The sequence below is a fragment of the Carex rostrata genome, chromosome 18 (assembly GCF_964058835.1).
Source record: "Carex rostrata chromosome 18, lpCarRost1.2, whole genome shotgun sequence".
NCBI lineage: Eukaryota > Viridiplantae > Streptophyta > Magnoliopsida > Poales > Cyperaceae > Carex > Carex rostrata.
This window is the reverse complement of record NC_135935.1, coordinates 9,453,126-9,469,257: the sequence shown is the minus strand read 5'-3', so window position 1 is coordinate 9,469,257 and position 16,132 is coordinate 9,453,126. Positions and strand designations below refer to the sequence as shown.

Below are 16,132 nucleotides of genomic sequence, written 5' to 3'. Positions count from 1 at the left end.
AAGGGGACGTACAGAGGAAGTCAGTATGCCACCTCATCAGGTCTTCCCACATAAATTTGTTGATTTTTCCAGCTTCCCGGGTAGTGCAAAGGTACGTGGCTACATGTAATAAGTTCTACCTGGCTACTTTTACAATATATATTTTAGGCTGAAGTCATACATCTGAGAGGGACTTTTTTGGTTAAGAACTTGAGAAGTAAAGATTGTTCACTATGAAATAGGTGATTTGTCCTTTTTTATAATTTTTATGCATTTATTGAATATATCAAATTGGCTAATGATTAGATGATATGGAAGAAAAGAAGGGGGCAGTTCTAAAATTGAATTGATATGCCAATCCCGATACAATCTTCCTAAATTAAAATTTGTCCATTTCCTGCTTGTGTTATTATAGAGAGTACCACAAGCCTCAGTTGACAAAAACAAACCCAACCTGTCTTGTCTGTTTACACCTTGACTGAACTAATTTAACTGAAATTTGATCATCTTGCAATTCTGGCAAGACTACTGGACCTGATGTCAAGGGTCAACATGACATGTACTGACCTGTATTCATTTTCGTTTCCTATTTAGTGAACATGTCAAAAATATAATACAAAATTTACCCAACCTGCCTGATTTGTGGCCAAGGTTCTTCTCACTGCAATTTCATTTCATTTCATAAATTGTTGAAGGAACTTTTTAGAACATGTATATATATTGGTTGGGCATGGATATTTTTTAGTTGATATCACTTATAGTCTATTGACAATCCTTAGTCCTTACATATATACTATATTGGGCAAATTCAAAACTGGGTCAATAACGATCATTGCACCATTTACAGAAAAGTAGCAGAATAAGAGTCCCGAAAATCATTTGTTTTTTAATCTTGGGGCAGGCGGACCATGATATGTAGGGGTGCAAACGGATCGGATACAGATCGGATAGCGGTAAAATCATATCCGTATCCATTTTTATTTTTCAAATACGGATATTAGACGGTAAAATAACATAATTTTTTTCATAATTCATATTAAATTATATAATATATATCTACTATTCGGATAATTAAAATTCAAAACCATATCCGTATCTGCACGGATATTCAGATATCAGATATCCGTATTAAATTTTCGGATACGGAGTCGAATACAGTCGGATATAATATCCAACCCGTTTGCACCCCTAATGATATGATTCAATTTTACTAAAGATTATATAAAGTAGATCTTCGGCTGCACGAATTTTACTAAAGATTTTACTAACGACATTGGCACCCAATAAATAAACAACATTTTTTTCACCACAGCCTCGTGATGGGAAATCAGAAAAAAAGAAAAGAAAAGAAAAGAAAAGAAAGGCCCAACATGCGCATTGCGATGAAAAATTAGAACAGGCCCACAGTAAAATGATAAATCATAAAGATTGAGAATAAGCCTACAGTTACATGTACAAAGGGGCCTTCTTATCATATACAAAAATCAGGTATAAAATAACTCGAAAGATAAATAAAATAGGGAGAAGCTACTAACAGTAACAGGTAAGGGAAAAGACATACATGGCTCATCTCTAACATATATTAATGTTTGATAAATAGCTAGCATGACAACTACTTACAAAGATGGCATACAGGAGGTCAAATGAAAGAAACTAAAATCAAGAAACCGACTATTTTGCAGCCAGTTGGGTTAAGTTTAACGATACTGCCACCGGTGAGGGAGACTGTACACTATAATATAGGGGCAAACAGAGGGGACAGATCAATACTACATAAAATAACTAAGTGCTTTTCTCTTCCTTGATCCGCCTTCTCCATACAGCTCGTTCCATTGGATTAGCTCATTCATGGTGGAAGAATCTGATGATACACTCGCACAAACCTACAAAAGAAACCAAATTTTAACTCTCCTCTTTTCTTGAACAATTCCATGGGTGATTTCAATAAGTATATATCCTCCGCGCATTAACCAAAAAAAAGCTCTTTGCAAGATCCCAAATCATAATAGCTAAATGTTTGTGTCACATGAATGACAAAGGATTATTTCAATATTTTATATGGCAATAAACAACTTGTTTCGCAAGAGCATGCAAATTCCCCTTCTATAGAAACCAAATAAAGATTCCATAAAAATATACAGTTCCTAACCAGATGCATGCTAACACTACTAAAAAACACTTTTAACTTAAAAAAAGATGATAAGGTAGCCACAGATAATAAAGCTCAAGCCAGAACAATATGAAACTAAACAAAACTTATTTCATAGAAATCATACCTGCTCGTGCGCAAATTTGAAGTCATCCATGCTCAAAGGACGGATGTCATCACACCCGTGCAAGGAAGGTTCAGGCCTGCTCTCTGCTTTTGCCAAACTCTTGGCCTGCAGAAAAATTATCAATTTAAACTGATTTACCTTTATAACCAGGATGACAATACCACCCACATGAATAGGCAATCACCATTACAATACCTTAAACATGTAATACTGGAAATACTAAAGCTCAATAAAAAAAAATCTCTCCATAGACATGCATTTAGCTTCAAAATGCAAAAATAATTTTTATATAATCATAGGACTGTAACTTTATAGTTTATTCCATCATTACTCAGAATATTCAACAACAAGACGAGAAGGACAGATATCAATGTTCTCTTCTCTTTGTTTGAAATATGCTTATTTGAGATACTTGGGCTTGATGTTTCAGTAACATTTTTAATTTTCAAGTATAAAATTTGAATAGAATAGAATAGAAACTACATACCTTTTTTTCCTTCTCCAAAAGTTCTCGAATGGGGCAATATGCAGCCGTGACACACAGATTCTATGTAAGAAAAAAAATATATTATAACGAAAGACAAGAATACAAGTACAATAGGGAACTTGATTCCGACCAGATACCCCACCTTTCAGTACAAGCATGTACCTTTATTGCTTGTCATATTTTTTGTTGTATGTTGATGCATAGTAGGAGTTTATAGCCTTGAGCATGTGTGTAGAGTACAGTAAATATGGTTCTGGTTAACAGTGTATCAGTAACTATTATAAAAGAGAGAGAATATCAAGAAGTCTACCTTCAAGTCACTTCCGGAGTACCCATCAGTCATGTTAGCAAGGGCTTCCAATTCAACATCAGGCGCTAGTTCTTCTTTTGCCAATATTACCCTCAAAATTTTCTCTCTATTTGTTGAATCTGGCAAGTTCACCATTAATCTGTATATATTGAGCAAACAAAAAAACCAATGCAGAAGTGAGATGGAGTAACAGAGGCATATTATCAGTTACATCATGTGACCCTACAATAATTGAAAGAATTATAAAAATGGCACATGTATGTTTCATAAATGTAGTTCCTGACCCTTTTATGCAACCAAGCCCCTAAACTTTTCTATCTTGTTCTTTCAAACTCTTTGGCCACTTAACTCCAACAATGATTTAACAGCGGCATCACAAAGAATATGAGCATTGAAAGACTAAAAGTCAACTATTTGAAATTTAAGTTTTGGTACATGCAAGTCATGTCTGCCGATTTTTTTTTTTTAAATACCCTCAGAAAATAAAAAAATAACAAAAAAAATGTGAGGTTCTCTTTCCTCAAAATAAAAAATGTGAGGTTCTCAATATGGTGGGATCAGCTTCAAGATCAACTATTTGAAATTTAAGTTTTGGTACACGCAAGCCATGTCTGCTGATTTTTTTTTAAATACCCTCAAAAAATAAAAAAATAACAGGGGGGCGGTTCTCTCTCTCTCTTTTTTTTTTACTAAAATTGAGGAGTAATTGAGTAGTAAAATTGTTCATCAATTAATTTTTTTAATGATTGATATCAAATTGATAATATAAAACACTAACTAAATGAATGAAACATTAATATTTTATTAGTTCAATAAAAAAAAAATGAGGAACATTCTTCTTTCAAACGGATGTATATGAATGCTCCAACAATTATACACAATTTTATTGTATGATATGTGTGTGTTAAAAGAAATATAATATTTTTCCACGTCATCAATTCGTGTCTTCCTGTTATAATGCATATAACAGCATCTCTATTTATTTTTTGTAAGTCATTTCTAAAGCACTTGTAGGTTGTGTACATGTATTTATCTAAGACATCTCTCGTAACCGGGCGAGGCTAGGACAAGGAGCAAGAGAGACGATATTTTCACTAAGGTGGCAAAAAGTGATGATGAAACTTCAAACAGCCATAAAACAGCGCTCGAGTATCCGATTTCAACAAACGACCACTTTCCGAAAAACTTGCGAGAAGACGTGCGTCGGTGACAGCTATGCCGTTTTTCAAGATTAGTTTAGTGTTTTATCAAAAATTTAGTTTACTGTTTTCATTTTGAGATTATTCAAAAAAGAAAAAAAGAGTGAATTGCCCCACAGTTGGTATTTTTCGAAAATTTTAAAATCCGAGGGTATATTTGTTATTTTTTATTTTATTGGACGCATTAATAAAAAAATCGGTCATGTCTAGTAGGTCAAGCATTTTATTTTCAGTATTCATAAATTTTCCACATTATTACCGTGTATGATAAGGGCCAAATTTAAAATAAATATCATAATAATGCAACAGTCGAGAGGCTTTTTTTTTATCTTTCCTCGATAAAAATGAATAAAAAATGCAAGAAGCAGAGAGGATGAAATCAAGAGGGATACCTCCGAGGAAAGCGCCTAATGACAGCCTCATCAAGGTCAAAAGGACGATTTGTGGCAGCGAGTACCAAGACACGTTCCTTGTCTTTGGTGCGCAAACCATCCCAATTGACCATGAACTCATTCTTCATCTTTCGCATTGCCTCGTGCTCTCCAGGGTTCTCCCTCCTTCCTAGCATGCTATCTACCTGTTTTTTTTGTTATAAAATCAAAATAGATATTTATGTTTTTCACGATCTGACATCGCATGCCTACAAAAGTAGAAATTTCCAAAAAAAATTCCAAGGAACAATTGCAAATAGAGGAAATTCCTCTGGAGCCATGCATGGTTGACATGCAGCACCAATTTTGAAAAATAAATACACACATATACATACGAGCAAAGCCAGCAATTTGGCAAGCAATCAAGAAAATGAGAACAGAAAGAGCCAACAGACCTCGTCGATGAAAATTACACTTGGCGCGATTTTACTGGCCAGTGAGAAAACAGCTTTAACATACTTCTCTCCTTCTCCAAACCACTGGTACAGAAAATAATCAAAAAGAAAACACATCTTAATTTAGAAATCACATTCTGCAACTAATAACCATAATAATTACATTAAAAAAACCATAAAACATACCTTTGATGTGATGCTTGACATTGAAATATTGATGAAATTTGCACCTGCTTCGGTAGCCACTGCTTTTGCAAGCATTGTTTTTCCTGTGCCAGGAGGGCCAAAAAGCAAAATTCCCTTGCAAGGCTACAAAAGAAGAAAGAAAAAGTATAATCAGAACATCAGTTGCCAATTAGTACATACATAACATGAGAATAGGATGAAAGAGATACCTTGGTCAACTGTCCTTTGCAGAATAGCTCAGGCCTTTGAAGAGGGAGCATCACAAGTTCCTTCAATGTCTCCTTCACATTTTCTAAGGCACCTATATCATCAAAAGTAACTCCAATGTCGTTCGATGGGATGACATCAGTTAATAGCCTTTTCTCGAATTCATTCTCAGTTGCCACATCCTGCACAAGGCAGAAATCCCCAGATTCCAAGTTAATGCTTCCTTCCCCAAATAGAATATTGCTATTATCCTAGTCAATTTATTACAGTTTGCATTCACTTTTCGGTATACTGCAATTACCCTTATCATCATCATTATTATATTATAGTACCTTGAATGACTTCTTTGAGCTCTTAGTGTCATTCTGCATGCTCTGTAGCATACTAAATCCGTGCTTCAAGCTACAAATCATGACAAGAAAATTTAAAAATTGCAAGGTTAAGCATGCTATGCTAACACCATCAAATATTTTTTTCACAATTTAAGAATGTAAAATAAAAAATTATAGAAAAACAGAAATGATTCAAGTACCTTTCAAGAGGCAAAATGACTTTGGAATCCTTAGAAGCTGGCAGGTAAGGTCTTTTGTCCTTCAGGTAATGGCTAAGGGCAAAACCCACCATTTTGTCCACATCTGAAAAAAATAAAATCATAAGGATTGCAGGACCAAGTACACCATGACATACCAGAATGCAGAAGCAGCACAAATGGTTCTCTTATCAGTGAATACCCCTGGTAGTTCTCATAAGCTTGTACATTTTAAACAGAAAATATGATGACCAATTCAAATTTGACAGGGAGATATCGTCATTCAAAATTCAACTACCCAAATTTTCAGAATTTCAAAGCAAGTGAACTCACTCTCGTTGGTCAATGATTGGTCCTTTATTGATAATTCATCAAGGTCATTGCAATCCATGCCGCACCTATTCAGGAACTGTGCATATCAAAAGGTCTATGTTAGTATAATCCTATCTATAAATCTGATACAAAATTAATGAATTTACAGATCTGGATAAAAGAAATGGACTGATAGAAGTTATTTGGTCAATAGACTATTTCTGGCAAATCATTCTAAAAAGTAATCTAAATTTTGTTTGAGCTGTTGCATTTATTTTGAGCATAAAATGTCAAATAAAATGGCAAAAGAGAAGGAAGGCAACCACTTACAGCACGAATGTTACCAACATTAGCTTTGGCCTTAAGGGTCTCTACATCACGATCCAATTGTTGCTTCCAATCCGTAAGTTGTGCTTCATCCTGATAAAAGTTTAATAAAATAGGCATAAGGAAATATATCCTTTTTTAATATGTTATCTTGGGCTGGAGCAGGAGTAGGTTGCACTGTTGACCCATACCCCACAGGTAGGGGTGAAAACGGGTCGGATATTATCCGACTGAATCCGGATCCTTATTAGAAATTTAGATACAGATACCCGATATCCGAATATCCATGCAAATAGTGGTACGGATCTGGTTTTAAATTTTAATTATCCGTATCCGAATAGTAGATATATAACAAATAATTTAATATATATTATGAAAATAATTATGTTATTCGTCATTATAATTAGATAAATATTATGAACTTTCATATTTTTTAATAATTCTATATTTTTTTTAATAAATAATAGTATTGAAAAATGGATATCAGATCCGTATCCAGTTTAATATCCAATCTGTATCCATCTAATATATGATTCGTATCTATATCCAGAAAAAAAAAGAAGATACGGATATGGTTGTACCACTATCCAATCCGTATCCGATCTGTTTACACCCCTACCCACAAGTCTACTCAGCCCTAACAGGTTTAGATCAAGCTGACATCAGGTGCAGATCAGCAGATCATGCCCAACCTTGTCTGCTCAGTACTTCAATTATATTTGGTATTTAGTCAATTAAACTCATGCCTGATACATTCATCCAAAAACACAAATGGAAAACCAAGCAATGCCAAACAAATCCAAAAACAAACTAACAATCGTTCAGACTTTGGCCTGATGACCTGTTTGACCCAACCCACTGTCAGCCCCGAATAACTTCCTGAGACAAATGGAAAAGGCGATTGAGCTGCTTCATTGCCTTGGGTCAAACGTTGTGAACCTAAGAACTTCATATGCGAAGAATAAAAAAGTTCTAAAAGAGGAGTGAAAAGGTTACCTGAGGTAACTGGATGGTGATTTTATTAGGGAAAAGGCGATTGAGCTGCTTCATTGCCTTGGGAATTTCCTTATTTCTCTCATGTAACCTACTAAAATTTTCCTGATTACATACAGAATAGAGCATTAGAAAGAAAAATGACTTGGCAAGTGTGAAACCCGGACAAACTTCAGAGTTCACAACAAATACCATAATCAAAGATTTTCAAACAACATTTGAAAAGCTGCAATAAGAAAATTGAATACTGGTTGCATCCCAACAACCTGATAAGGTCATATTTTTTCTGTCTTGACATTGTATGTGTGTGTCTGTGTAGTTGGTTGGTTGGTTGGGGTGGGGGGTGGGCGGGGGTAACACATACTCTGTAGCAACACGGTGCATATATAGAGTTAGGCTATTGTACAAACATTGTATTTCAGCTGAAATACATATGGTCATCTTGCTTTTTCATGCTGGAATAGACAATCCAAGCCTGTAATATATTTGTATACATAACAAACTCTCTCTCTCTCTCTCTCTCTCTTTTAAAGTTGGGCAGAGGATGTCTCTCTCCTTTTCTTTTTGAAAGCTTGGCAGAGGCTGAATCTATGTGTGTAATACTGGACAAAAGGTTATGCGAGTGAAAAAGTTGGTCTTGCAACATTCTTAATTTGTGGTTGTGGTGGCAGTACAACAGCGATTATAGAAATAATAGTTTTCAGAATTCCTACAATATTAGGAATCAACACACTGAACCAGGCCTGAGGTACAACATCTATAATAAGAACGGGATTGTAATTACCGAGAAAGCTGTGTCAAGCAGTGTGAGAGTACTTACCGGGAAAGCTATGTCAAGCAGTGTCTGACTTGTAGTGAACTTAGTAAAAAGAAGTCCTCCAGGATGTGTCTGCGTCATATTATTTATTTATGTATATTACAACATCATGATACAATGAACAAATTTTATTTGCTTAACATAGATTGAAACCGAATCCAATATTCTAGGGTTTAGAGTTTAGGGTTAATTTGCTTCATTGGTGACGCGTGGCACTTGTTAGTAGAGGACTTGGGCTAAACATGATAATTATACAATTTCAATCTTCTGTTTGATTCATCACTTACAATATTAAGATATCTAATAAAGTTTGAAGGTTTTCAATACCTTCTCTTTGCGATTGTCAGCTTGAGTGTGGGACCCAACTATAAGAACACCAGGTGGCAGGGCCTCAAACTTGCACTTAAGAGCGCCATAAGAATCTGAGCTACCAGTAGTTGATTTCTCTACATCCTTTATTAATACAACAAAACGGTCTTTCTTGCTTGCCTCAGAAATGACCTGAAACAACAAGAAGATGAATAGTTATAATCATTTACTTTGCTTCCAAACAATGTTAAATATAATGTGAGAAAATTAAAGTGCTTCCCATGTTTAGTATTGCAAAAAATTGATACTCAAATGTATAGAGTATGGCACAAGAAATGCCAAAAAAAGGAACAATGACAAGCAACTGTTCAAATATTTCTATTTCATCTGTCCTCAGTGCTTCTTTATAGGATATCTAAACTGAATTTGAGATTTTGTATCATCTCTGTATGACCAATTTCAGGTGAATTAGCTGGAGCTGAACCAGTGGATCATACCAGACTCCAAGGAACCAATACAGCCAAGTAAATACCTATAGAAAATCAGTTTAGTTAGTAAAAGACATAAACAAAACGTACATCCATTAATTCACTGACAGCCAACCTCTCGCCATCATCACCATAGCTGTAGTCCAGACGGAGTAAATCAGCTGCACAACAAATCACATAGTCAACAAACAATCAAATTTGTATGCAAATGTGTTCAATCAACATAAAGTCATACATACAAATAATACTTGCTCACCCACACAACTTTTACGCCATAATGAATGCCAAAAATAGACTATGCCGATGAAGAAAACAAAAATTGAGATGCTGCCACTAAGCTACAGGTGCTAGAGCTAGCACCCTTGGCTACACACACATGCATTCTTTCTCTCTACCCCCCCCCCCCCCCCCCCCCCCCCCCACCCCACACACCAAAACCAACCCCCTCATCTGTGTGTGTGCACACTACTAGAAGAGATACAGCTATAACAAGAGTAACAGCAAGAAAATATATTACCAGTACAGAAGAAACCATGATCATCCTCACATAACCCTCCAAGGTCATTTCCATCAGGAATCGCTTTATCGAATCTAACTCCAATTTTCGAGGAGCCATTGTCTTCAAAGGCAAGAAGGACCTTGCCTCGGTATCCGTAACTCGGACCCCTGTAAGGATGAATAAAAAACAAAATAAAACAAAAGTAAAATCCTGATGTTCATTCAGTAAAGTTGCATTTTCAATTAACAGAATTTTATTTTTCCTGTCACACTGAATTATGGCTCAATTATTACTTCAATTTATCCATCAGCAAACAGGTGTAAATTCAAACTAACTACTGACAAGCATCTAGATTAAATCATATATATCAAAAGAGAGAGAGATACCTCAGAGGTGTCTGCAGAGCAAATCCCGGTGGAGCTATGGTACCAATATACTTCACCCGGTCACCTATAAATAAGATATTATCATGAAAAAGAAAAATCAAGCAAACTAGTTCCTGTCCAAAAGCCATGCTGAACCAATTTAATATTCTCTCTTACTAGCACCTAGCTGTTGTAATCTATATAAATTCTCTTTGCTTGCACTTAACATTCAATCTTTTAAATTATGTTACTTATTTTATTGGTTTTCTAGCAGGCTTGCATATTCAGTGTAATTATGCAATTACTATTCAAAGGTGAACAGTTGACCTTTTGCAGTAGACATACTCTAATGGTAAGTACATGATCATAATACAAATAGTTATCAGAGCAGTATTCTGACAATCTGACCAACATAGATAAGCTTGGTGTCAACATTACCTTCTCTGAAAGTATAGCCTTTTGAGGATGCCGTGGAGGCCTCCTGCTTCAGCATAGAAGAGTGAAAGTTGGATGGGCCCACAATATCAGCTTCCACACTGGAAGTTGGTCTCCTGGGATGATGCACTGAGTCGCCAGCGGTCGACCGAGGCTTTGATGGAAAAATCGTTGCCTTTTCTGTCCTCACGCTCCCATCCTTTTGTGGCTCTGGATCCTTTGACAAAGCCAACTGAAGGAAGTTAAGCAGCAAAGAAGTTATGACTATAGGTGCAACTGATAGAATCTGGACCAGCTAGGCTATATCAGATCTATCCCCAGGATCCAAACCCCTTTTTTATCCTTTTAATTCAGATTGGCTACTGGAATATTTTCTTAGATTCAACAAGAATTTCCCTTTTTCTTTTGGTACCAAACAGTTGCAGGCTGACCGGTGGTACAGTGTGTACTGAACCGGCACTGGTTCGAAGTCTGACAAGCTTTAAGCCAATCATTTTATTTATTATAAAATACTGTTTCTCAAGAGATCAGGGCGGTGCAGGAGCACGGCATCATTTTCCAATTGAATATTTGTAAAGGACAGAAACAACAAAACAAAAAAAATATTAATAAGCTTATTACCCCAGGTAGGAGGAGAGAATCAACAATAAGTACTCTAGCATCAAAGTGCTTCGCAAGGGCTTTTATCAAGGCCTCCTGATAAATTTCTGAACCTGGAAGTGGATTTACATAGAAGTAAACATTGAAGAAAATACAACATGATAGTGCACTAGTAATATAGTATCACAAAGTTACTGGTTTCACACATTTATGGAAAGTTGGAAACTGAATTTACCGCATAAATAAGCCAATACACAGATATTGCGTTTGATTTTTATTTTTGGATTCTCCTTTCCAATTTCAATTCCTTAAGAGGAAAAATATTAAAACTTCTCAAAGAATCATCCTGGTACTGTTGGTACCAGACACTCAGCTTGTTACTTAAGACAGCAAGGTCGGTACCACATCACGGCTGGACTTTATTACACAGCCATATTGGCAGCAAAGCTATGGTAAGTGCATCACAATGCGGCAGTACATACCTGCTGGACCTGATAATAAGATTCGAGGGTTCAGGGATGAGATTGCAGAGACACACTGTATTAACTCCTTCCTTTGCAAATTCACATAAGCACATGACAAGAGCATGTTTTTTGTATTTTCACTACAATAGTAGAAATAACAGACAGATATCAACCACAAACTACTAAAAAAATAAACATCAAGAAAAGAAAAGAGAACAAGCAAAAATCATACACAGCAGCAAGAAAAAAATTATAATTATCTCATTTGCCCCAGTAAAATAGAATAATTTGACATATGTCCCTAAAGTAGTGGTTACATCTGGCCTCAACCCTTCAATCATCCATTCATGAGGATGGCCAATGAAGAACTCTCTCCTCTCTCTCTCTCTCTCTCTCTCTCTCTCCCTCTTTTAATCAACAGGGCTTGCTGGGCGTAATAATGGAGGAATACTAGCTCAATAGTGGGGGTATCTATAATTTTATGTGTGCGTTTGCGTGTGTGTGTTTGTGAAAATCATACCTGAGATAGTAGGGAAAATTGTCCAAGGAAACCTTTATATCATCAGGGTTAATAATCTTCTCCTGCAAACTTTCTTTAAAAGCTTTGCACCTTGTTGTTGGCACTGACGGGCTGACCCCATCAGTTGTCCCTGCATCCGTCATCACGGCATCCCTTCCTGCTGCCTTGAAGGATGCTCCTGTCATATCAAAATCTGATGACCCCAGCCTTGCTGGCACCCTAGAAAAAGACCTCAAATTTTGTAGAATTAGTGTGAAACAAAGATGCTTCATCTTTCTGACCAAAAAAGAATATCTTATGGTTCTTTAACAGAGTTTTAATTGTTTTGGAAAAGAGATGATAAGAAAAAATCCATATTGCTCGGCAGAAGCCAGGTTGGTAGCAGAATGTTACCATACAATATCAGTATTCAAAAGTCACAATACCTGAACTCGATATGCCCACCAGTCTGGTCTCGGAGCAGGTCAGGTCTGGAGTGCCCATCCTTCATACCAGTAGTTTTGTGCGCATAAGTATTTATAACTGCCTCTGTTGAATCAGAAGAATTAGAGGAAATTACATTATTACGCTCATGAACATCTTCCTCTCCCATTCCCTCTTGGTTCTTTTCACCACCGCCACCGCCATCATCATTTTCATTGCATGTTCCATCGTTAGAACTATCATCTTCTTTGTCTAATTGGTTGGAGAGGGAAGCAAGAATGGATGCCCCAGCAATGGCCGTTATATCCTTCCTTTGTGTCTCCAAACCAGTCCCCTCCGGTGCAGATGGGACTGTGGCTGACTCGGGCATTTGAACTGATGAGGGCCCCACATCCTTGTTTGCATGCTTGTCATTTGAGAGATCTTGAAAGATCTGATTAAAGTCAAAGAACTTACAACTGTAAAATTGGTTGCAGTGTAATGTAGGGTGTTCGGCCTCAACCTTTCTGTCAGGTTGGGTCCCCAACCTGATCTTACATCACAGTTCAAGAAAGTGTTGTGCCTGATCCAAATAGGACAATAGTAATCTGAACCCACAGGCAGAATAAATCTAAATTATTTATGAAAATTCAAAGATCAAGCTCGTATTCATTCAGAAATAAATTATAGATGTGTTACTTTGTAATTATGACACCTTAATGGAACCAACAGAAAAATTTATAAAAAAACAATGCAAAATGAATATAGGGGGGTGAAAGGATACATAAGCATGTCCGCCAGAGGTACCAAAGACCACCTCATCACCTCCATTCAGATAAACATGTCGGTTAAAGCCGATAGACTTTCCATTTACTTGCACCTTAGTCTTTCTACCAACCACCTCAAGTACCGCTATCTTTGAAAGACCACTCCTCTAAAACAATACACAAATTTCAACAATTTCTTAGTTTATTCGTTCACGAAAACAAAATTCTATGGTTGCGGTAAGGAAGTACTGACATGATGAAAAGTACTTGAATGGAACAACTTTTACAAATCTTGAAGAGTAAATTATATTATAATATTGTTATTGGACGATATATTTGCACATTGAATGGTGCATCAAATTACCATCAATTTTGCAATTCAAAATCACAAATAAAACAAAGAGCTCAACTGCTACACATAAACTATATCTAGTTCCATGCAAGTCATATCTTTTCTTAAGTATGTAGCTCGTGCATGTGCGGTTTTGATTTGTTTTTACAATTGAAGAAGTAAGACAAAAGATCGTCCAATATTAATAGAGAAGAGGGCCAAAAAGCAATACCTCTTTATGCTTGAGCTTGCAGAGTGTTTTACTGACATGTGGATCCTTCAAGCACAAATCACAGCCCGTGTTTTGACCAACAGTGAATTCAGAACTTGTTATAAGAACATGCGGGTACTGGAAACAATTCAAACAATGCTTTGCTGGTTAGGCGTATACAAACTTTTTCACAAGACAAACCCAACTCTACCAATATCTTAGTAAATAATATTACAGATCAAATATTCTAGTTAAACTGTATGTTATTAATTTTATGTTTCTATTATTGCAGTACCATCCTGGTACTGCTACAGAAAAATACTGCAGCAGACCGGTATCATTACATTACACTTGTAACAGCACTAACAGGTCTATCTTGTAGTCATCAGTTAGAACATGACATTGATGTCAAATAAAGAACCACCGAATGCATAGATAAACATAGAATCAGAATGGTAAGAGAAACATCAAAACAAACATACCTGAGAACTCTGTGATAGAAGCTTTCCCCAAGGAGCTTGAGTCTGTTCTTCTTCTGGAGGTTGCTGTCTCTCCGATTCTAACTTGTCTGCTTCTATCTCCATTTCATTTTCCAATTGATCTAGTAAAGATAAAAGAAACACACAGAAAATCAATCAACTAAAAATCAAGATCAAAAGAAACCCAAAAGAGAGAAATGAGATAGAAGTGCAAACTGAAATTTTTTGTTATTGAGTAAGAGATTGTAAAAATAGTAAAACATAAAAAATCCAATGAACAGTAGGACAGAAAAAGGGAAAAAAAATCACAAGAGAAGAATCTGGATTTTGCTATTCTTCACTGCATTTGAGAACATATAGAGATTAATGGGGAAAGATATAAGTATCTAATCAGTGCTCTTTGGGTTTAGTTTGGTTTAAACATATAAAAAGGAAGAAGGTGAAGATGAAGGAGAAGAAGAAGAAGAAGAAGAAGAAGAAGAAGAGAAGAACCCAAGAAAATAGGAATCCCGGGAAAGAAAAACGAAATTAAAACCTTGATTTGCTGATTCGACAAATACACTCTGCCCCGACTGTTCAGGCTCCAGAGGTCCCACAGGCCCCTCCGCTGTGGAGGGCTCCGCATCGCCACTCCTTGACGAGGGCTCCGTCTAATCAATAAAAGAAGGAAAAAAGAATGAAAAAAGGGGTGACAGAATTGGAAATAAAAAGCTTGGGGGAAGAGCAAAAGATCTGACCTTGCCTCGTTTAGAGGGAGGCGAAGAAGGGGGTGTGCCTGAGAGCTGATGCTTTGAGGAAGAAGAGGAACTGCGCCTTGTTTCCACCATGCTCTCGAGTCGTCTCTCCCTCTCGATTTAATCTGCTTGGGGAAGGGAAGGGAAAGGAAGAGAAGAGCTGATGCTTCGTCGCTTCGACTTGGTTTTGGTTTTGGTTTTGGTTGGAGAGGAGACGAAGAGAGCGACAGAGAGAGACCAACAAGGGAAGGAAAGGGAAGGGAAGGGAAGGGAAGAAAGAAACAAAGGTCACTTGTAATTAATAATTATAGAGTACTAATAATAATATGTTCTTGCTTTCGTTTTTGCTACATAACATAAACATAATGCCCTTTTGCTTTGGTTTTCTTTTCCATTTTTTTAATAATATTAATTGGCATGAATATGAATGCAATGTTTTTTAAATTAACTTCAAATTAATTTTAATTATTTCTACTATAATTTCATTTTCAATTTAACTTAACTTTAAATTAACTTTAGCCTAATTTCAGTTATTTCTATTCTAATTTCAATTTAATTTTTAGTTATTAAAAATATAGCATATACTTAAATTAATTAATTTTCACAATTTTCTTTTTACTTTAAATTAACTTGAGATTCCGCAAGAAGGACGGATCACGGATCCATGGCAGCAAAACCTTCTAGAGGAAATCTATCAATTAAATTCAAAGTTTTTTTAAATTAATGATTTAAATGTCTGGTAAAATCAGAAATGTGTTTACAATACATCAAAGATTTTCATTTCTATTATACATCTCTTATATTATCCTATCAATTCCTCTAAATTACTATATTCTTCTTATTTTTCGTACGCAGGAGAAATAGCGTAAAGAATACTATTTAGAGTGCTAATTCAATTAATATGTAAAAAGCTTTAATATTATGCACAATCGAATAATATAAATATTGTTTAGATTGAATAGTTGAAATAGTAAGTATTGGACAAAATAATAAAATATTTTTTTATTTCTTCTGAACTAATTTTTTAAACTGTCGCATAAATCAAACACCATACTTTAAAGTGTGAAGTTCAATTAAATA

General features: G+C 35.8%; 1 protein-coding gene and 1 non-coding gene across 5 annotated transcripts; one reads left to right on the top strand and one right to left on the bottom strand.

Moving 5' to 3' along the window:
* The first annotated feature begins 304 nt into the window (after nt 1-304).
* On the top strand, nt 305-427 carry LOC144570809 (small nucleolar RNA snoR104). Its single transcript, XR_013517033.1, has one exon. It is a non-coding gene; the product is annotated as a small nucleolar RNA snoR104 (small nucleolar RNA).
* Nucleotides 428-1,526: 1,099 nt separating this feature from the next.
* On the bottom strand, nt 1,527-15,399 carry LOC144569237 (uncharacterized). Of its 4 annotated transcripts, none has more exons than XR_013516023.1 (28): nt 15,056-15,284; nt 14,854-14,968; nt 14,322-14,440; nt 13,861-13,977; nt 13,315-13,464; nt 12,554-12,984; nt 12,129-12,347; nt 11,627-11,748; nt 11,166-11,257; nt 10,548-10,776; nt 10,131-10,194; nt 9,763-9,911; nt 9,336-9,406; nt 8,776-8,949; nt 8,452-8,520; nt 7,635-7,736; nt 6,642-6,731; nt 6,333-6,408; nt 6,003-6,105; nt 5,803-5,872; nt 5,473-5,652; nt 5,264-5,386; nt 5,078-5,161; nt 4,644-4,828; nt 3,053-3,191; nt 2,736-2,802; nt 2,256-2,354; nt 1,527-1,862 (listed from the first exon to the last, which is right to left on the bottom strand). XR_013516023.1 is itself a non-coding variant. In XM_078319484.1 (28 exons), exons 1-28 carry the CDS (start codon nt 15,143-15,145, stop codon nt 1,749-1,751), a joined length of 3,642 nt encoding a protein of 1,213 aa, XP_078175610.1. In that variant the 5' UTR covers nt 15,146-15,399; the 3' UTR covers nt 1,527-1,748. The 4 variants fall into 4 exon arrangements, 3 of the variants coding, with proteins under 3 accessions (XP_078175610.1, XP_078175611.1, XP_078175612.1); XM_078319484.1 differs by having other exon boundaries at nt 2,256-2,360; nt 2,743-2,802; nt 15,056-15,399; XM_078319485.1 differs by having other exon boundaries at nt 2,256-2,360; nt 2,743-2,802; nt 10,548-10,761; nt 15,056-15,399.
* Between the last annotated feature and the right edge of the window lie 733 nt (nt 15,400-16,132).

Excerpts from the sequence above, each read along its gene's own strand:
- LOC144569237 (XM_078319484.1), bottom strand. The coding sequence starts at position 15,145 with ATGGTGGAAACAAGGCGCAGTTCCTCTTCTTCCTCAAAGCATCAGCTC. Across the intron at positions 6,732-7,634 it reads TCACCATCCAGTTACCTCAG|GATGAAGCACAACTTACGGA; the intron begins GTAACCTTTTCA and ends AACTTTTATCAG. Across the intron at positions 2,803-3,052 it reads ACTCCGGAAGTGACTTGAAG|AATCTGTGTGTCACGGCTGC; the intron begins GTAGACTTCTTG and ends TTTCTTACATAG.